Raw genomic sequence first — 19,159 nt, forward strand, 5'->3', positions numbered from 1 at the left:
ACCGTCACTGAATGCGACAGAAGTGTTTGAAAATGAAAATTGCTTTTATTTAAATCTTCTGCAAGTCAATTTCTACGAACACGACTCAACCACCCAACTCCCACTTTCCAGCGGCACCTGCTTCATCCCCTACCCTGCTAGCCTAATCCAGGCAAACACCCCGTTCTATCGTAAAACTGTCGGTTTACCACATCACTCAGGACATCGTTAGCCTGATTGATCTCCGCCATCTTTGCCGTAGCTTTCTCCTTGTCCGCGCCAGTAACACGATCTGGATGGTGCTTCATGCTCATCTTGCGATACGCGGCTTTGATCTCGTTAGGCGTGGAGGTGCGGGAAATGCCGAGAATGGCGTAAAAGCACGTGAGGGACTTGATACCGATAGGCTCGGAGTCGTGCGGAGGATTGCTGCGTGTGTTGTGAGAGGAGGGGCGGGGAGGTGGTGCGCGGGTCGATGTATACTCATGACCATACTCAGAGGATCGAGGTGATTTGTGGGAATGGCGGGGTTGTGCATGGGACTGGGAGGGGCGAGATGAATGTGGGTTGTCGCTACCATACCAGCTGGGTTTGAACTCACGGGTGTTGTGTCCGCCCTCAGTGGGTCGGGACTTGCGTGTATCATGCTCGCCGTGGTGAGAAGGGCGGCTCTCGCGTGTGTTATGGCTACCATGATCAGTAGGGCGGAATTCATGCGTTGAAAAGAACGAAAATCCGTTACTGCGTCCTTTTGTAAAGATTGGCGAAGGAAATTCGAAGCGCCCGAAACCAGCGGGCATAGGTAGCCATTGTCCGTTTGAACGTCCGTCGTGCGAGTTTGAATGATTGTGAAAACTATCACGCTCAGATCTAACTCCCTGGGCATGGGGCATGGATGAGCGAGTCTCTTCATAGCTCGAAGTATATGATTCGTGACGAGAATGTCCTCTATCTTTCCTACAATGACAAAATCCGCGACCGGCCCTAGGCAACGTGTCAAACATGTCTTCGCAATCGAACAGAGGTTCGCCTCGCGATCGGGATGCAGAATCTTTCCTACATCCACAGGAACCGTGCTCAGAGCCACGACGAGGCTCTGAATACGACTCATACGAATCCTCGGAGTTGTACGCAGTTTTAGCGCGCGTGCTACTAGAAGGTTGAAAGTTTCTAGGATCGTCATAGTTGTAGGCTGGCTTACTACGAGCACTAGAACCAGAGTTGTTGTTCCTAGGATCATTGTAGTTGTATACAGGCTTTCCTCTAGTGCCAGAGGACCCCTCATCCTGAGACGAAGAGCTACTTCCACTACCACAAGACTCACCCTGAGACGAAGACCATCGGGAGCTACTCCCACCACTACGAGACTCATCCTGGGACCAATAGCTACTACCACTACTACAAGACTCACGTCCTGAATCTGCGTCTTTGAGTTCTCGCTCGATGTACTTGGTAGCTGCGCTGGCCGCATCATCATGAGTGTCATGAGCATTGCGCCCATCGCAATAAATCTCAAACGCTTCGTCTACGAAGCATTCTCGCATTTCTGCGTCAGCGTGGAGATTAAGCTCTTCGGTCATATGCACAACGTACTTGTTGAGCGCATATTGCACGGCATCTCGTGGGCGACGATTGTTGGAGATGGCCTTTTTATAGGCAGTTTCGAAGGGGCGGAAATTGCTCATGGTGGAGGCTGTGCTGTGTCGAGAGAGCTGGAACTAAACAATGCTATATGATCGCTGGTGCGATTCACAGTTTGTTGTGATTGAGCTCGTCTGGCAGTCTACAGAGTATGTCGAGCTAGACTGGGAGTTCCGCAAGGGATTATGTAGGACTGAGCTGCATAGTGGAGGTTTACTTGTAGGGTAATTTACGACTCCCCTGGTGAAGGCACAGTGTGGAGTGCAATACCATAGAAAACTCTCTACACTACGGGGTCGTATTAAGTAGCTGGCTATACCCGATGTCAATGCTGCCCTTAATTTATGTGCATTTATGAGCTTTGGAAGGCCTCTGAACGCTGCCTATGGTATCAATTACCTTGATCTATTGACATACATTAAGGTCAAACTCGAGGTATAATCATTGTGAAGCGACCTTATGTAGCCAAGTAGCATTGAATTTTACCATGTGTGATTGCATGACATACGTTGTGAGCTAACAACCTCACAAGGTTGATGAATAGCTCTCGCTTGTTTACCAGTCACAATAACCAGCGACCTTGGGACATGTTGAAGTAGTTTTTTTATCTTGATTCGCATACATTAGCAGAGAACGACTATGTAGAGCTATCATCGGGACACTGCCTATGACGGAACAGGAGATCAGCACCTGTGATGGCGAAAAGCCGTTGGAGCTGCCCATTGAGTTGAAAAATCGGGAAACCATAGAGTAGCGCTTGAATATCGAGCTCAACGATTGATGGAGCATTCCTAATAGCCGTGCTGGACAATGACTTGGACATGGGTACCATCGGACGCTCGAAAGCTCCCAACCTCACGACCGGCTTTTCCGATGAAAATTGATAACAAGAAAGATTTCGCTTCCCCATGGATCATTCTCCATCAGTCTTGGGCCTTTGCGGCGGAAGTGTGTAACTGCCGTTCTTGTGTGATTGGAGAGCGGCCGATTTACGGAAAGGAAGACGCCCAAGCGTCACGGGCTTTTTCCGCGCTCTGAGTAAGCCAATAAACGACACCAAGCTTCCGCTGCATGGTCCTTGGACAACACCATGTCGTTCGGCGCAATGAGAGACTGCACTCGGCGGGACTTATGGCGTGACTTTGCCTAAGACTTATTGAATACCTTGCTAGCGAACGTCTATTCGAGCACGCCTAGGATATCCTTCATGTCGGCCCTGCTTTCCCGATGTCTTTCGTACACTAGGTTCCTCTTGGCTGCTTGTTACGTTCACTCGGCATCTAGTGGATTGCTAATCCACATATGAATTGCGGATGGCAATGTGGGAGGTAGGATGTCGCAATCGTGGGGTTATATATCGGACAACAAGCCCCACCAACATGGAGTACGACGAAGGGACTCAGCAACTCGCAGTAGCAAATCTTAGACATCACACGACAGAATGGCAAGCTACAAGAACGTCATACTCATCGGAGTAAGTTGTCGAATGCTCCCCGACTACAGCAACCAAGCACTATTGGCTGGAACCCGGTCATCCATGGCTGTGCGACGTCGATGGTGTGACTGACAATACATAGGCGAGCAGTGATATAGGCACTGCGATTTTGAACACATTCATCAACGAGTCTTCGTTTAACACGACTGTGTTGACACGGGAAGGCTCGTCTTCGACCTTTCCAGCCGGCGTCAAAGTCATACGGGCCAACTACGACTCGGCTGATGCGTTGAAGGATGCTTTCAAAGGACAAGACGTCGCTGTATCTCTCGTCGGCGGAACTGGATTTGGAGAGCAGAACAAGCTCATTGACGCAGCCATTGCAGCTGGTGTCCAGCGCTTCGTACCCTCTGAGTTTGGCAGCGATACTGCCGATGCTCGAGTTCGCGAGCTCGTGCCCATCTTAGAAGGGAAGTTCGCAACGGCCAACTATCTCAAGAGCAAAGAGAGCGTCATCAGCTGGACTATTCTGGCCAACGGACCGTTTTTCGAATGGTGTTTCAAGGTCGGCTATTACGGCTTCAACCTGGCTGACAAGACTGTCACTCTCTATGACGATGGCACAGCCATTTTCTCGACAACGAACCTGCACACGGTTGGTCTGGGATTGGTGAAAGCTCTCGAGAAGCCAGAAGAGACGAAGAATCAGTATGTGTACATCAGCAGTTTCGACACGTCGCAGAACGAGTTGCTTGCCTTGACGGAGAAAATTACGGGCTCGAAGTGGACTGTCAAGCACGTGGCAGTCAAGGATCATGTTGAGCAGGGCCGCGCAAAGCTACAGAAGGGCGACTTCTCGGGCATAGTGGAGTTGCTGCAGGCGACGAGTTTCTCCAAAGATCAGCTTGGACGGTTCGATCAGGCTCCGGCTTGGAACGAGAAGCTGGGGTTGCCGAAGGATGACTTGGAGAAGTCGCTTCGTGGTGTGTTTGAAGGATGAGAGTGCTTGACGCGGATGCCATGTGTTTTGTAGTAAAGAACTCGCACATGTGATGAAGACAATGTTGTTGGTGCTATGCAGAGAAGGTTGCAAGGCTGTGGTTTTGGTGGACCTCAAGCCTCAAGCCCCAAGCCTCAAGCGCGCTTTCCTCATTTAGGGCTAGTCGAATTCTGGGGAAGCTGTGATGCAGGCCAACAGCGCGTGAAGAAGGACCACCCGCGGTCTCATTCGTCGCATCGCGCCCAACATTATCCCGTGAGGCTACATCAGTCAAGAGAAGTTGCCATGGCGGACCGCGCATCGAAGCGAATGCGCCGGGTGAGCACCGAGTATGAAGAGTCGGAAGGAGCAGACGAGTGGATGAATAGCAAGTGAGTAACTCGCGCCAAGGGCAGGCGGGAGGGCGGGAGTACAAGGCGTCGATGAGCAGCAGTCACGCCCGCATCAAGCAGGAAGGCCTATCAACGACGCCATTGCCCCTCCGCCTTCACTCGCACGCGTGTGCCACCGCCCCGACCACCCCTGCCCGCCTATACCCGCGTCTGACACGCTCATAATCCCATCCACTCCCCACCCGCCTCGCCATAGCCGCTGCCAGCTCCAGCTCCAGCTCCCGCTCCAGCTCCAGCTCCCCTGCACCGCCAGCGCCATGCCTCGTCTGCGTGCGCGCGCACCGCCAGCTCCTCTAACAGCTCCCAGTGCTACCCCCACGGCCTCTTCGACCCGCCCGCGACGGGGCACCGCAAACCAGTCGCCCGCCGCCGCCGTAATCCAGCGCTCCTCGCCCGAAGAGACGCGCCAGTCCATCCACCTCACCGTCAAATCCTCCCCGGGAAAGCTCAGGCAGGCCACCAGCGGTGCCGTCCCCAAGACTGGAGTGAACAGGCAGAACATAGTCGCCGGCAAGCGCGCGTCGCGGAGCAGTCGCATAGTCCGCGAAATCGACAGCGAGGATGAAGACGACGATGACGAGGAAGCCGAGGAAGCCGATGCCATGGATGTCGACGACGACGACGACGACGACGACGACGACGACGGCGACGAAGACGACGACGTAGATGCGGAAGGCGACGATGACGAGGACATGGATGCCGAGGGCGACGAAGACGACGACATGGAGGACGGTAGCCCGGCATCCCGCATTGTCGTGTCCTCCAAACAAAGCATACCTGTTGCCAAACCAACCATCAACATCACCAAAGCCCAGGATTCGGTCGAAGCAAAGGAGATGGCCATGGACGACGATGACGACGACGACCTTAGCGATCCCGACTCCGACCTTGACGAGGAAGACGCCGAGGGCGAGGACGAGGACGCAGAAGGCGAAGAAGACGACGAGCTGGTCGGACAGAACGGTGACCTTGACGAGGAAATGGACAGCGACGAGGACCTCAGCCGCGGCCAAACACCCGACGTCACCAAAATGACGAAGCGACAACGCGCGCTCGTAGAAGAAGGCAGCGACGGGGGCCTCATGGCGCTCTCCAATGAGGCCCAAAAGAAGAAGCACCTGACTGCTGAAGAAAACGCCATGCGACGCGCAGAGATGGCGCGAAGAAGGAAGAACCTCAGCGAGAAGCGCAATGAGGAGGAAAAGGTATGTTACGTGCTCAACACTACGCGCAGCTACTAACAACTACCAGTTGGACACTATCAACCGCCTTCTCAAGAAACAACCTCCTAAACGCGGTCGCCGTGTTGCTCATGACGAATCGGGTCAAGAAGACGATGCCGAGGTCGAGCGAGCAAATCCACTCTTTGTCCGCTATGTGCAGAATGCAAAGGGCACTCAGCTTGGTGTACCCGACGAGTGGTTGCAAGCCCCAGTGGGTACCCTATTCGCTGCAGACCTTGCACCCAAGGTCCAGAAACCCTTCACTGGCCGTATGGTGGAAGAGGTGTCATAGACACAAGCCACGAGGCAGATACCACTTTGGATGCATAGCAGGGAGTTTAATGGCGCACTCAGCATTCAAGCTGATTGCTTGGGACATTCAATATTCGGACGCGATCAACGCGCGCCTTAGACGACATATATTCATCCATCAATACATTAGAGTTTATTGTGCATTCGGCTGTCTGGTCTGGTACTAACAGATCATCCCAAGGTGGTGCATATCATGGAGCATAGCAGTGGTTCCAATGCAATCAGCCTCGCGAAAGACAAAGAATGGCAAAGAAGAGTTGCTTGTCCCCTTTGCCTAGCATAGATATCCTTGCCATATTCAAATGTTCCGTCGTATGCACCAGGAGGGGGTAGACGCGTGACGGCTTACGTCATCCGTAATCTGCTGCCCTTATCGCAACCTTTCAACACAAGCACAAACACCAGGACTCTACCTCAGCCCGGCATTTCAAGCCAACAAGAAGCCAGAGATGAGCTCTAGTCGCCAAGAAGAAGAGCCTCTTCTATCACATCCAAACGCAGGCCCAAATCTCGTCACCTTTTCCCAAAATGACCCTGAGGATCCTAGGAATTGGCCTCAACTCCGGAAATGGCTCATGGTAGCCGTCATCATTCCCATTGACCTGAGCGTTTCGTGGGGCGCCTCTGGCTTCTCCCCTGCGGCTGGTGACTTCGCCAGAGACGTGGGCGTGTCACCACATGTTGCGACCTTGGGCTTGAGCCTCTACGTGCTAGGACTGGCATTCGGGCCCATGACTCTCGCACCCCTATCAGAGTACTACGGCCGCCGACCCGTATATATTGTCTCGTATGGCATATTCCTCTTACTGCTGCTAGCAACGACGTATGTTGAGACTTTGGCGCCTTTCCTCATCTTACGCTTATTCTCTGGATACTTTTCGTCAACAACGATATCAAACTTTGGCGGAACAATAGCGGATCTGTTTCACCATCACGATACTGGTCCGGCGATGAGTTGGTTCCTGTGGGGCAGCTACTGGAGGGTCGCCAACGGGTTTCGTGCTTTTCTCCTTCATTGCGCAGGGAAGAGGGTGGCACGACGTGTTTCGGGTCATGTTCTTCATTTGCTTGTCTTTTTGGGTCATCTTGGTGGCCGCGTTATATGCGTTGGGTGAAACAAGACATGGTGTCATTTTGTTAAAAAGAGAAGAAGCCATGCGCAGAGCAGGTCGAAATGAGAGACTGGACGTCCCAGATGAGATGAAACAAAGAGGACCAAAGCAGTTGTTCGGCACTGCACTTGCGCGACCATTCCGATTCTTGGCTGGTGAGGCTATCGTGCAATTTGGTGCTGCGTACAATGGCTTCTTATATGGTTTATCGTTTCTCTTCAACGGAGCCTTTCACATTATCTTTGGTCCTGATGGTTACGGTTTCAATACCATCGGGGTTGGAATATGCTTCCTAGGGATTGTCATCGGCATTACCCTTGGCCTGGTCACGAACATATACCAGGAGCGCTACTATCAACGACGCGTCGCGCAAGCTGGTGGCCGCGACATACCAGAGGCTCGAGTGCATCATGCGAAACTGGCATCCATCATTTTACCTCTGTCGCTACTTGCTTTCGCGTTCCTCGCAACGCCGGATGTGCATCCATTCTTTCCAGTATTTGCTTCAGCATTTTGGGGGTGGTCGTTCTACACACTGAGTAAGTGACCTTTCCCGTTCTGAATTTATCACGCTGACGTTAGGAAGTTCTCATGACTCTGACCTACACCGAGGATGCATACAAGACATTTTCAGCCTCTGCGCTCGCAGGCATCGGGCTCGTCCGCAACATGGCCGGCGCAGGCTTCCCTCTCATTGGACGTAGCTTGTTTCTGCATGTTGGCACACGGAATGCAAGTCTGGTACTCATGGCGATTGCCGTATGTCTGGTTCCTATACCTTTCATACTGGATAAGAAAGGCAGCTCATTGAGGAGGAGAAGCCCTTGGGCTGTGGCGCATGAGGATGAAAACGAAGACTAGAACGAAGAACGAAGAACAATGACTTTGCATCGCATCGCACGGTTCAACCACCGCACTAGGTACACCTGCGCACCATCAAGCGCCTGAACAAGACTGAGGCCATTTGGATATTCCAATGTAGTACGCCTTACTGCCGTGCATGCCGAGTGCCAAGGATGTTCACCTGGGTCGAGCACGTAACCTATCCTACACGTCACGCCTCTGCTCCTGACTGGCTCCATGGAGCTCAACGCATTGACGAAACAAATTCTATCATGTTTCGAACTCGTGGGTACATTCGGTTTTGACTCTGCTGGCATTCGGGGTGAGATGCTCTCAGCCAACCGTCGTGGTGGCACAAGCGAGCTGCGGGCGCTTACTACTGCAGCCGCAAGACCCGCTTAATACATCTATACTTAGAATCTTGGATATAGATATGAAGGTGAAGAATGTACCCGATGTATCATTATTCGCAGCTGTTTCCTATCTTCGAGTCTTTCCTTCATTCAGCCTTGACGTTCTGGAAACGTCTTTCGCTTCGGTCTCTCCTTTCAGAATTTGTGTTATTTCCTATCGATTTTCAGCGCTCAAATCGGCTCAACCACTCTTGCTTTCGCTCTGTGTGCAAGTCAGACACATCCTGTGCTGAAAACCACGACACCAGCAATAACAACACCAACGCACAACACAATACCACACTGTCTCCAAAATGTCCTGTACATCCACTCCCATACCCGCACCCCCAACGACCCTCACTTCCTGCGCCGTTCCCATTGGCGGTTCGAACTCCTCCATCCTCGACACCTGTTGTAATGGCCACATCAACGCCATGGCGACCTACTCCGCCCCCGGCTCATCATCCAACGCCCGGTCAGGCAACGGATGCTTCCAATTCTGCGTCACCGACGACCCGGACTTTGTATCTGGCTGCTTAACGAACACACTTGGGGAGTACGAAAAGGATACACTGAACTTCGAATGTTTCAACGTCGGGAGTGCCAAGAAGGATCGTAGTGCGAGCGGGGGTGCCTATGAGAGCGGGGGAGAGAGGGTCGCGGTGAGGTGGAGTGTCACGGTATTTTTGGGCTTGGGGTTTGTTGGTGCGGTCTTGGGAAGTCTGTAAGCTAGGAGGAAATTGTCCATGGGTCTTATTGCATTGCTTGGGAGTTCGGTTTTGGGACACGTCAGCACATATACCACGCGAGAAGCTGTCTGGGTGTTTGAGGGCGATTGAAGAGGCGTATTTGATATCTTCCCACTGTATGCAATGTCTAACGATCCGCTTGCCTTGTTCTGATATGGTTGCTCGCGTCCTAGACTATGTTAACTGTGAAAAGCATACAAGGGTGAGGACACATAAAATGTTCATATGTATAACGCCCATTGTGACAGACTAACATAGATTTTCAAGTTCGAGGAGTGTGGAGTGAGTGTGGGCTGCTATGATAGTAAATCAATCCTATTAGTGAGGCGGAGACGTAGACGTGAGAAAGAACAGCGTTATCATGGTCGTGAAGAATTATGTCTTGATACGGAGCTCATGCCGCAGGTACTTTATATTATCACTTACGAGGGAAAGTGACTAGGTTGCCTGAAGATATGCAAAGAGCCTTGCCGTCACAGCTGATGCATGGCGACACTGTGTATAGCTTAGGCTATTGATTGGGCCGTCTGCTATTGCGCCCCAGTCGCTTTCCGTAGCAGACGAGAATCTGCTGTTGAGAGAAGTAGTTTTGCTATGGCAAAAGTGGTAGCAATTGTAGAGACAAATAATTAATAGACCGGATGAAGAAGATATGTAGTGTCCCAACAATGAAGTGAATATATGTAGCTGGATGCATAGAGAAAACAGGGCGGTTATATTTGCCTGGTGAAAAACCATAAAATCTCTCTCGGAAGAATACCTAATGACCAAGCGCTAAGCCTCCTTCATCCTCGCCCTGCACGCTTCGAGGACCTGTGCAGCAGCACAGCACAGTCCAGACACATACACCTACACTATCCTTGTCGCGACGCGATCTCTGCGATTTGATCTAGCGAAGACTGAACCACGAACCATGACGAAGACGCACTCAATTCTTGCATATATACAAGTCCTTTTCCATAGCGAAGGGAATGTGTTCACAGACAAGAAGATGCGAGCATGTCGCAGCTGCCACGAGAGAATAGAAGACTCGACTGGTGAGGTGGAGGCTTAGTAGGATGAAGACATCGCTAGAATTAGGAAAGCGATCTTGCCTGATCTATGTTGCGGTATTCGGTAATTTCGAGGAGTAGCTCAGAAGGCAGGCGAAGGAGCGGCGATTTAAGGTTCGAGTCTGCCATGGGGGACTTGATCGACATGCCGGGCTGGTATGGGTTTTGGTGTTTGAGGTGGTATCGATGATTAGAAGAGAGGCAAGTAGGGAGATCGAAGAAAACGTCTTTATAAGAAGAGGGAAGAGGGAAGGCGTAGGAAATCTGAGAGTGAGTTCAGCTTTCAGTCACGCAGCTTTTAGAGGTATCCACTCTACTATTCTACTTGACGAGCTAAAGCGTTGCGTCACCTACCTTTGCCTCGCTATAATGTCTTAAGTTGCAGAGTAAGTGAGAAATAACTGACGCGGTAAGACTGCTACAGCAGTTCAAGAAAAACAGAAAACTCTTGAATAACGATACGACTAACTTTGGGGAGTCTTTGAAATTGCCCCAAGATAAGCATAAGTAAAATTGGTTCTAAGAGGCTAACTAATGACGGGGTTTAGCAGATGAGGTTTCGAAGCTGCTATCTTTCACTTTTCGTCACGTAGGAGATAGGGTCGTCGCGGTAGGCCATCTAGTTGTTCGCCTTGCTATCGTTGTAGTAGTGGATCGTCTGATCCGCACAACCAGCTGGCGTCTGGTATAGATAATTGCCCAGGTTGATGTACAGCTGACCTGAACATACATACCAGGCCCCGGAATTAGGGTCTAGTGACACTAGCAGCACTCCACTGCAAGCCATCTCCAGACCAGACAAATTTTCCAAACGTATTTCTTCGTCTCCGAGAATGTCACGCTCAAGCTGTTATCGTTGATATAGCGTGTCTCGCTAACTACACCATAGAGGAGCTTCGTCGCCTCGCCAGGCGCAGACACAAGTTGGACCAGCTGGTCATTCACAATTTGGAATTGGCCAGCCGTTGTGTAGTCGCCTAGAAGAGCTGAGCCGGTGCTGTAGAGAGGGCTGGTTTGCATGTATTTGTGGAAGTTGGGTGCGGCGACGGCGCGGATCCAGTAGTAGCCGGTTTGAAGTGTTGTACCGGGACCGGTACCAGCTGGTGTTCCGCCAGATGGGGCTCCAGTGGCTGAGGGTTGTGCTGGCGCTGTCGACGTCACTATGGTTGTGGGTACGGGCTGAGGATTTGCTGGTGCTGCACCAGGTTGGCATTGAGAGTAGTAGTCACTTGCCATTCGTTAGATGCTTGTCGAATCGAGCGGATCATCGTTTATACTTGATCTTCACACAGCCAGCGTTAGCTCCACATGTCGTCGCCCCGGACCAGTTTGTGCCACCACCTGGTTGTCATTAGTTATAGTTTCTATCCCAATTGAAGTTACGTACATTGCTGCCAGTCTCCTGCTTGTGCTGTCACAATACCAGCCAATGTAGCGTAGAGCGCGGCGGCGGCATAACGCATCTTGACTTCTGCCAATGGTAGCCGCTTGAAACGTGGTCTTGAAGAAAGTCAAGTGACTAGAATGAGTGATTGCGATGACCCGTGGTCAGGGCCAGAGAGAGTTCATATTTGAGTTGCTCATGGTTGTTCCGCGTAGTGGACCATGTGATGCTAGGTGCCATTTTCGCAATGTATGTAAACGGACCGTGGTGGACCGTGTAATTTGGTTAAAGTGCTCAGGGTGGGTAAGCGAGCCGAATGCACCCACAACCGGGTCGAGATTGGCAAAGTAAATTGCTTGATGGCAAGAAGAAGCCTTGGCCAGTAATTGCATGCCTGAGCGGGATTACTGTCTATTCCTGGAGTCGCAATATCGAGAGGTGTTTTGTAACCCGGTTTGAGGCAGACGCGCTGTGTCGTGCGCCCTGGGCCCTACGCTAGATTCGATGTGTCGCAGAGCAGCGTTGGGAGGTTGCTTTCGTCATGCCATATGGGAATGGATAAGTTGTTATCTTGCCGCTCGTCCAAGCCATGGCACGTGAGCACGTTGCTGGGCTGGTGTAGCATGAACCGTGCCTCTTCATCCTTCCTCCTCCACACCCGCCCCCACGGGTTCCGGCCTACTCGAGAAAACGAGCTTCCACCTCACCACATCCACCATCTCCAACTCACCCTCCTCATTGCCTTCGCGGTCCATGTCTAGATCTCCATGGCCATCTCCACCGACCTTGCGCACAACGCCCAACGGCCTCCCCAGCTTCTTCACCTCACCTGTCATCCTCTGCCCCTTGCCCACATACAGGTACACGCGCTTCATCCACTTGGTGTCTGCGGGGTCGTTGATCAAGGGATTGTACAAGGGAAAGACGAGTTTGCCGAGCTGTGTGCTGCCAGACGGGTCCGAGGGTGGAGGGAAGTGAAATGTACCTTGGAGCTCAAGGATAGCGAGGCCGGAGGGGGTGTGGAGGAGTTTGGGGAGGGGGTTTGCTGTTGGCCTGGATGTGGGTGGGCGGATGTGAAGAGGAATCGTAGGCATCGTGAGCTAAGGGCGAGGTCTGCAAGCGAGGTGGTCGTATGTAGTAGCAAGCTTGAGGTTGGGAACGAGGGTACGCGCTGTGACAAGTTTGGTGGGGCACATGCGACGCGTCTAGTTACAAGGCTCGTGCACACATGGTGGGGTATAGACAAAGACACTATGACGGCATCAGGGACGAGCAGTATGTTCAGAGAATGCAACAATTCATCAAAGCTATCATTGAGTTTCATTAAAGGCCTGACACATCCGACGCTTATGCCCTCTTTCCAAAGACATCGTCGAAGTCGACCAAGGTCAGCCTGTAGCGGACGTTGTCGTTCTTGTACACCCGCTCGACAGCCTCCTTGCAGCCAGCCTCGCTAAGCTTGATCGTCTGCACCCACGACTTGATGTTCTGCTTGCTGGCAAGCTCGAGCATCTCCTCCATCTCGGGGCGGTTACCAATGTGCGATGCGCCCATGTAGTTACCGTTGGAAGCGAAGATCTGGGCGTTGAAGCCAGGGAGCGGGTTGTCGGGGAAGCCGACCATGTGGAAGGTGCCGTTGATCTTGAGGGTCGAGAAGTACTCGGTCAGATCGAACTTGTCGGTAGCGTCGGCCGTGTTGATGATAAAGTCAAACTTGTACTTGTACTTCTCGTTCCAGCCCTTCTCGCTGGTGACCAGGAAGTCCTTCGCACCCATCTTAAGCGCATCCTCCTTCTTGCTTGGGGAGTGGGAGATGACATAGGTCTCCGCGCCCATGGCAACGGACCAGAGGACACCGAAGTGACCAAGACCACCCCTAGCGGCTGTCAGTAGAGCTCTTTGACATCATGGAGCAATTGACTTACAGTCCAACAATGGCGACCTTCTTGCCGGGGCCAGCTCCTAACCTCTTGAGAGGAGAGTATGTGGTCAGACCGGCGCACAGCATAGGTGCGGCCAATGCAGTGTCGAGGCTGTCTGGGATCTTGAAGGTGAAGTACTCGTGCGCGCGAATGTGGCTGGAGTATCCTCCCTGTGAGACAGTGCCGTCGGGGTACTTTGCGCCGTACGTGTCAACCTGGTTAGGGCAGTAGTTCTCCTGGTCCGCCTTGCAGTTGTCGCAAGTCAGATCGGCACCAATCTGCGCACCGACACCAGCGCGGTCGCCAACCTTGACCTTGGTGACCTTGGAGCCGACCTTGATGACCTTTCCAATGACCTCGTGTCCTACGCAGAGAGGAAGGGGTATGTCCTCTCCCCATCCTCCGGTGATGGTGTGAACGTCGGAAGCGCAGACACCGCAGGCATCAATGGCAATATCGACATCGTGCTCCTCGAACTTTTTGAGGGGGAGCTGAAGCGCTGTCAGTGCTGTCCGCACAGCGATGCATGGATCTGCTCACCTCCTTGCGGGTGAAGGTAGACCAGTTTTTGATGTCAGTGACGGCAAATGCGTCAGTTGTGTCGGGGTAACCCATGGTGTATGATTGTGCTAGGTTTTTTTTTGTGTTTGTGAATTGATAGTTGTGAATTATGCGTCTGGAAAGTTGTGACGTGCAGAGAGATGGAGGGGCAGGTGTTGAGGGGCAGCTTCTCGTTTTGAAGGCTCCCAAATGTTCGCGCTCTCGAAAAGTGGCTCAATGCCATCCACCAGTGAGGTCATCTTTGTTGACCGAGAGATGTACTGTCCCCGCCGTAACGGCCCGGCTGCACTGCCTGATTGGGTGCAGCAGTGGTTAGCTACATTTTGACATTACTGCCCTCGTCACTGTCGCGTCAACGACGTGTTAACCACTTGCAAGGTTGCCATTTTTTTGGGCCACCGGCTAGGGCTGGACCGCCAAAGACTCTTTTTTGCTGTTGAAGCGTTGAAGCGGCAGCAGCAGCATTGGTCAGAGTGTGACATGCTTTCGCGCGTTGCATCATTGCCCTCCGCGACATCCCTCAGGCCTACTGTATCGCTGTCGCACCGGTAGAATTCTGCTCGAGTAATGACCGCATGCAGCAAGCCGCACAGGCGGTTGCCAAGATCAAGGCCTCGCCTCGAAAAAGGTCGACAGATTCCCGACGCTCGTCTCGGTCGGGGCGTTGTTCCCACGAGGTTGTGTCAGGTCGCTTAGGCTAGCATCGATGAAGTCAAGGGCTGCCGACGTCATCACCTATTTTTTACGACTGCAACATGTCTACTGCTCAACCTCTGACCGCATACGTCGAGTGGCTTTCTCCCTGGAGATGGTGACAATGAATTCTCTCGCTCTTTTCTCCCGCTGCATGGCGCGGTAACAAGCCATGAAAAGTGGCAAGTGTCCCCTGAAAGTCGGAGAGGTCCAGGACGCGGAGCATAGTTTGCGCGATATAGCACGAGGTGATTTTGTGGCAGCCGTCGCCCTGTATGTATGCAAGAGCCACGGCCAGCCTCGGGCCGCGTATCTTATACAGCTTGCCGGGAAGCCACATGTGGACCGCCAGGCGCTCCACGAGTTCCAAGTTGGTACCCCGCGTTAACGATGCGGGGTGAAGCTGTGGAAGTTTCCGAATTGGGTATACCGGCTAGTCGCGTCACTCTTCGCGTCCCTCGTGCCATCGAATAGTGTAGTCATAGAGAACGCGGATCCAGGCCCGTCGACAAACATGGCTTGACAAAAGCCGTATCTGTTGATCCGGGGAAGGTGGGCACAGCCTCGTTGCAAAGAGATAGCTCCACTCTCTGGCGTCATGGTCACTTTTGAAATCCAGTCCCTTTCGTCCATCTTCCATCAACATTACTCCTGTTTCTCTCTTGAAAATCGTCACCGTGATCTCTTCGTCTCTTCGTCTTTTTCTCCAAGTTAGTATACAATTGCAGTCATGACTTCCTCAGAAACTTTCCAGCCTCCTCCAGATGGCGATGGAACGATGAATGCGATCCGATTCCACGGCAAAAATGATCTTCGATACGAAAAGATTCCGATCCCAGAAGCGAAAGCAGGACAAGTCAAAGTCAAGCCGGCGTGGGTGGGAATCTGTGGAACAGGTAAACATAGCTCCGTATTTGTACCAACTAAAAGAGTACCGTATTAACCCGCAACCTAGATCTGCACGAGTACGTAACTTGAGTATACAAAGTACACACGAACGAGACGTGTATTGACACCATGATCTAGATATCTAGGCGGCCCCAATCTCTGCCCAACAACTCCCCATCCTATTACTGGGGAGTCTGTCCCCCTAACCTTTGGACATGAATTCAGCGGGACCGTCGAAACAGTCGGTCAAGGCGTAACAGCCTACAAGCCCGGCGATCGTGTCGTCGTCCAGCCCATCATCTACGACGGCACATGCGGCGCCTGTGAAGAAGGACTCCAAAATTGCTGTTGGCAGAACGGCTTCGTTGGACTGTCAGGCTGGGGAGGCGGCCTCGCGGACCACATTGTCGTTCCTGAGTCAACTCTCTACCACCTACCTGACAATGTACCCTTGGAGATCGGTGCGCTAGTCGAGCCACTGGCGGTGGGATGGCATGCAGTGAAGGTCAGTCCATTCAAGAAGGACGATACGGCATTAATACTCGGCGGCGGACCTATTGGAATCAGTACCATCCTGGCGTTGAAGGCCAACGGATGTAAAAACATCATCGTCTCCGAAGTCAGCAAGAAACGCCAGGAATTCGCGAAGAAATTTGGCGCACACCACATTATTGATCCCACGAAAGAAGACATGATTGCGCGAACTCGTAAGCTCACCGACAATAAAGGCGCACACGTTACGTTCGACTGCGCCGGCGTACAGGCTGCGCTCGATCAAGCCGTCCACGCAACCCGCGCACGAGGGTGTATCGTCAACATTGCGATCTGGGAAAAGCCATGCACAATCAACACCAATGATTTCAACTTCAAGGAGAGGATGTACATGGGCATCGCAACGTACGCGGTGGGCGATTTCCAAGAAGTGCTAGATGCGCTGTCCAACGGAAGCATGCAGCCGCACGCGATGATTACCCAGAAGATCAAGCTGACGGAGGTGGAGGAGAAGGGGTTCAAGAGTTTGATACATGACAAGGATAATCAGGTCAAGATCTTGGTGGAGGTCGGCGGTGGGTAGAGAGCACATGCATACAGGTGCAAGATGCAGGAACCATTCATACTCATGATCAACGCATTATTCATTATCACTACTACCGGCATACAGCCTTTTCTCCTACTGTCTATTTTCACGTTCGCTTTCGTTCACATCTTACGTCTTCAACACGCTCGCCGCGACTAGGATCGCGTCAGCCGTCTTCTTCACCCAACTCTGCGCCAATGTTTGATTCTTATCAAACGTGATGCTCTCTGTGATGCCAGGGAACGTTACCGGGGCATATCCCGTGTCACGACCCGGAGCGAAGATGGTATGCCGATAGAACTCTCTCGTCGGCAGACCGCCCTGCGACGTGAAACCGCGCGAGAAATCGCGGGCTTTGTGGTTTTGGACAGTCAGGAGGGCAGTGTCATTCGTAGCCAAAGCCTGGGATCGCAGAGCTTCGAATTCGCTTGCTGATGCTGAGAAGCTCGAAATTGCAGCGGTTAGGGGCGAGAGATCGATCGTGTAGTTTGATGATCCGACAGTGGTCTCCAAGTCCTCAAAGTACTTCTTGAACTCGGATACATAGCCTGATGGCTCGAGCGGTACAACCGCATCGTTGACCATGTGGTAGAGCAGTAGCGTCAGGTACTGTCCCATGGCCTTGTGTGTATGGAATCCTGGATCACCAAACCGTTCCATCCACGCATAGCTGTCGTAATTGGAATGGTATGGATAGACGGGGTCCATGGGGCCTCCGCCACTTCCCATATCAATAGCAGCGATACCGCGATGTAGAAAAGCGGTGTAGTCGCTTCCGCTGCCCAAGACACCAACCTCACCGCCACTCTCATGCATCCAAACGTCGTATAGCGTCAGATCCGAAGCGCCGCGGTACGGGTAGGTGATTTTCTTCATTAAGCTCGTGCCAATGCTGTGCAGATCCGGTGTTGCAGAAATATCCGGAATTGGTCCAGCAACCGCAACATCAATGTTCAAATACGACACGGCGGCATTTTTGAGCCAAGGAATGTATTCTTCCATCCACTCCGTGCTGCCAACAAGGCCATACTCCTCTGCGTCCCAGCTGCACAAAACGATGGTGCGAGCTGGTTTCCAGCCCGTGGCAGTGAGCTTGCCGAAGGCTTTCGCGAGCTCGATGAGCACGGCGGACCCAGAGTTGGGGTCTGCGGCGCCGCCAACGATCCAGGCGTCGCGGTGATTACCGACGATGATGACTTCGTCTTGGGCGGTACCATTGATGACACCGACGGCATTCCAGATGGTGCCGTAGGTGTCGTTCATCAAATTGCTCATAGAGAGGGTGGCGCCTGAGCCGGCTCCGGTGCTGTAGGTTACGCCCGGGATGGCACCGACCCAGCCGGTCCTGTTTACCGCCGTGCCGTTGGTGCCAAATCCATTCAGTGCCTTCAGGAGAGGTTGGGCCTCGATCCATGAGATTGGCAGGGAAGGGATCTGAGGCGTGATGTTGGTGCGATCAGCCCGCTCGGAATCAGGTTTGGAAACATAGCCGGGTGTAGTAGGGTCTCCTGGGTATGTCGACAAGAACTGAACACTTCCACGCTGAACAGTCGTAGGATTCCTTGCAGGTCCGTTGGGGTAGGCAGCGACTCCTTTGGCTTCGGTCATATTGCCATCGTCGCCGGGGTCTGAGAAGATGACAGTTCCAATCATGCCATGGTCTTGCGCGTTCTTAACCTTGAGTCCACGGAAGGGACCGCCGTACTTTGCAAGCGCGATCTTGCCTTTCAGATCTACACCCAATGCAAGTAGTCGCTGGAAGTCAACTTGCTGGCCTCGGCCAACGTAGACGTATTCTGCAGATGCGTTGCCGCTGAAAGAGTAGCCATGGAAGGTTGGGACACTGTTGGGATAGCTGGTGGTCGGATCCTCTTCAAGAATGTCCTCTTTCAAAGTTGGCTTGTATGTGCTGCCATTGGGATATGTGAGGAGCAGGGAGTTTGAAACCGGGTAGTTGAGGAAGACGACTAGGCTGTGATTAGAATATGTATTTTCAAGCTCCAAGTTGTATAGTCTCTAGTATGCAACAATAGGTTTCAAGGGCTTACAGTATTCGTCTAGGCGAGACTTGAAGCCGTAATCTGCCCACTTGTCGGCGGTCCACTGGGCCATGGTCTTATTTCGGCCGGCGACGTGATCGCCATGGGCTGCCGGGTGTTAGCAATTGCCGATCGGGAGTAACAAATGCCGCACTGTAGTAGTAGGACCATTCTGCGATGGAGGTGTTGTCGAATGAGTTGAGCAGAATCTGTTCATTGGGATCCAGAGCAGGTGGGAAGGTGGCATTTGAGGTTTGCCTCTTGACATGTGGGTGGCTGTGGTGCACAAAAGCACGCTCCCGCTGGCAGGCCTGAGCGCCAATCGCGCTTAGCAAGAACAGAGAAGTCTTCATGTTGTTGGGTAGCACGCGTTGAGCGGCGGTAATGGTGGGTTTCTCTATAGGCAACGGTGGACGGGTACTTTATGTACTTTTTCAAGTCGGACCAAATACGACGACTAGGTC

General features: G+C 52.5%; 10 protein-coding genes across 10 annotated transcripts; 5 read left to right on the plus strand and 5 right to left on the minus strand.

Moving 5' to 3' along the window:
- Positions 1-137: 137 nt before the first annotated feature.
- SNOG_15550 (hypothetical protein) lies at positions 138-1,664 on the minus strand (the record flags this gene model as incomplete). Its single annotated transcript, XM_001805643.1, has 1 exon — positions 138-1,664. One exon carries the CDS (start codon positions 1,662-1,664, stop codon positions 138-140), a length of 1,527 nt encoding a protein of 508 aa, XP_001805695.1.
- Positions 1,665-3,061: 1,397 nt separating this feature from the next.
- On the plus strand, positions 3,062-4,117 carry SNOG_20176 (hypothetical protein; the record flags this gene model as incomplete). The annotated part of the gene is made up of 2 exons (XM_001805644.1): positions 3,062-3,094; positions 3,198-4,117. 2 exons carry the CDS (start codon positions 3,062-3,064, stop codon positions 4,053-4,055), a joined length of 891 nt encoding a protein of 296 aa, XP_001805696.1. The 3' UTR covers positions 4,056-4,117.
- A 223-nt stretch (positions 4,118-4,340) lies between these two features.
- Positions 4,341-5,962, plus strand: SNOG_15551 (hypothetical protein; the record flags this gene model as incomplete). The annotated part of the gene is made up of 3 exons (XM_001805645.1): positions 4,341-4,426; positions 4,644-5,652; positions 5,699-5,962. 3 exons carry the CDS (start codon positions 4,341-4,343, stop codon positions 5,960-5,962), a joined length of 1,359 nt encoding a protein of 452 aa, XP_001805697.1.
- A 1,175-nt stretch (positions 5,963-7,137) lies between these two features.
- Positions 7,138-7,936, plus strand: SNOG_15552 (hypothetical protein; the record flags this gene model as incomplete). The annotated part of the gene is made up of 3 exons (XM_001805646.1): positions 7,138-7,633; positions 7,681-7,853; positions 7,898-7,936. The coding sequence occupies 3 exons, from the start codon at positions 7,138-7,140 to the stop codon at positions 7,934-7,936; spliced, it is 708 nt and encodes a 235-aa protein (XP_001805698.1).
- A 707-nt stretch (positions 7,937-8,643) lies between these two features.
- On the plus strand, positions 8,644-9,057 carry SNOG_15553 (hypothetical protein; the record flags this gene model as incomplete). Its single annotated transcript, XM_001805647.1, has 1 exon — positions 8,644-9,057. One exon carries the CDS (start codon positions 8,644-8,646, stop codon positions 9,055-9,057), a length of 414 nt encoding a protein of 137 aa, XP_001805699.1.
- A 1,545-nt stretch (positions 9,058-10,602) lies between these two features.
- SNOG_15554 (hypothetical protein) lies at positions 10,603-11,593 on the minus strand (the record flags this gene model as incomplete). The annotated part of the gene is made up of 3 exons (XM_001805648.1): positions 10,603-11,358; positions 11,408-11,471; positions 11,518-11,593. 3 exons carry the CDS (start codon positions 11,591-11,593, stop codon positions 10,893-10,895), a joined length of 606 nt encoding a protein of 201 aa, XP_001805700.1. The 3' UTR covers positions 10,603-10,892.
- Positions 11,594-12,009: 416 nt separating this feature from the next.
- On the minus strand, positions 12,010-12,608 carry SNOG_15555 (hypothetical protein; the record flags this gene model as incomplete). Its single annotated transcript, XM_001805649.1, has 2 exons — positions 12,010-12,122; positions 12,245-12,608. 2 exons carry the CDS (start codon positions 12,606-12,608, stop codon positions 12,010-12,012), a joined length of 477 nt encoding a protein of 158 aa, XP_001805701.1.
- Positions 12,609-12,793: 185 nt separating this feature from the next.
- Positions 12,794-14,051, minus strand: SNOG_15556 (hypothetical protein; the record flags this gene model as incomplete). Its single annotated transcript, XM_001805650.1, is given in 3 exon segments — positions 12,794-13,390; positions 13,440-13,935; positions 13,955-14,051. The coding sequence occupies 3 exon segments, from the start codon at positions 14,049-14,051 to the stop codon at positions 12,862-12,864; spliced, it is 1,122 nt and encodes a 373-aa protein (XP_001805702.1). The 3' UTR covers positions 12,794-12,861.
- Positions 14,052-15,420: 1,369 nt separating this feature from the next.
- SNOG_15557 (hypothetical protein) lies at positions 15,421-16,653 on the plus strand (the record flags this gene model as incomplete). Its single annotated transcript, XM_001805651.1, has 2 exons — positions 15,421-15,586; positions 15,839-16,653. The coding sequence occupies 2 exons, from the start codon at positions 15,421-15,423 to the stop codon at positions 16,651-16,653; spliced, it is 981 nt and encodes a 326-aa protein (XP_001805703.1).
- A 132-nt stretch (positions 16,654-16,785) lies between these two features.
- On the minus strand, positions 16,786-19,048 carry SNOG_15558 (hypothetical protein; the record flags this gene model as incomplete). The annotated part of the gene is made up of 2 exons (XM_001805652.1): positions 16,786-18,628; positions 18,864-19,048. The coding sequence occupies 2 exons, from the start codon at positions 19,046-19,048 to the stop codon at positions 16,786-16,788; spliced, it is 2,028 nt and encodes a 675-aa protein (XP_001805704.1).
- Positions 19,049-19,159: the final 111 nt, after the last annotated feature.

This window comes from Parastagonospora nodorum, assembly GCF_000146915.1.
Source record: "Parastagonospora nodorum SN15 chromosome Unknown scaffold_39, whole genome shotgun sequence".
Lineage (NCBI taxonomy): Eukaryota > Fungi > Ascomycota > Dothideomycetes > Pleosporales > Phaeosphaeriaceae > Parastagonospora > Parastagonospora nodorum.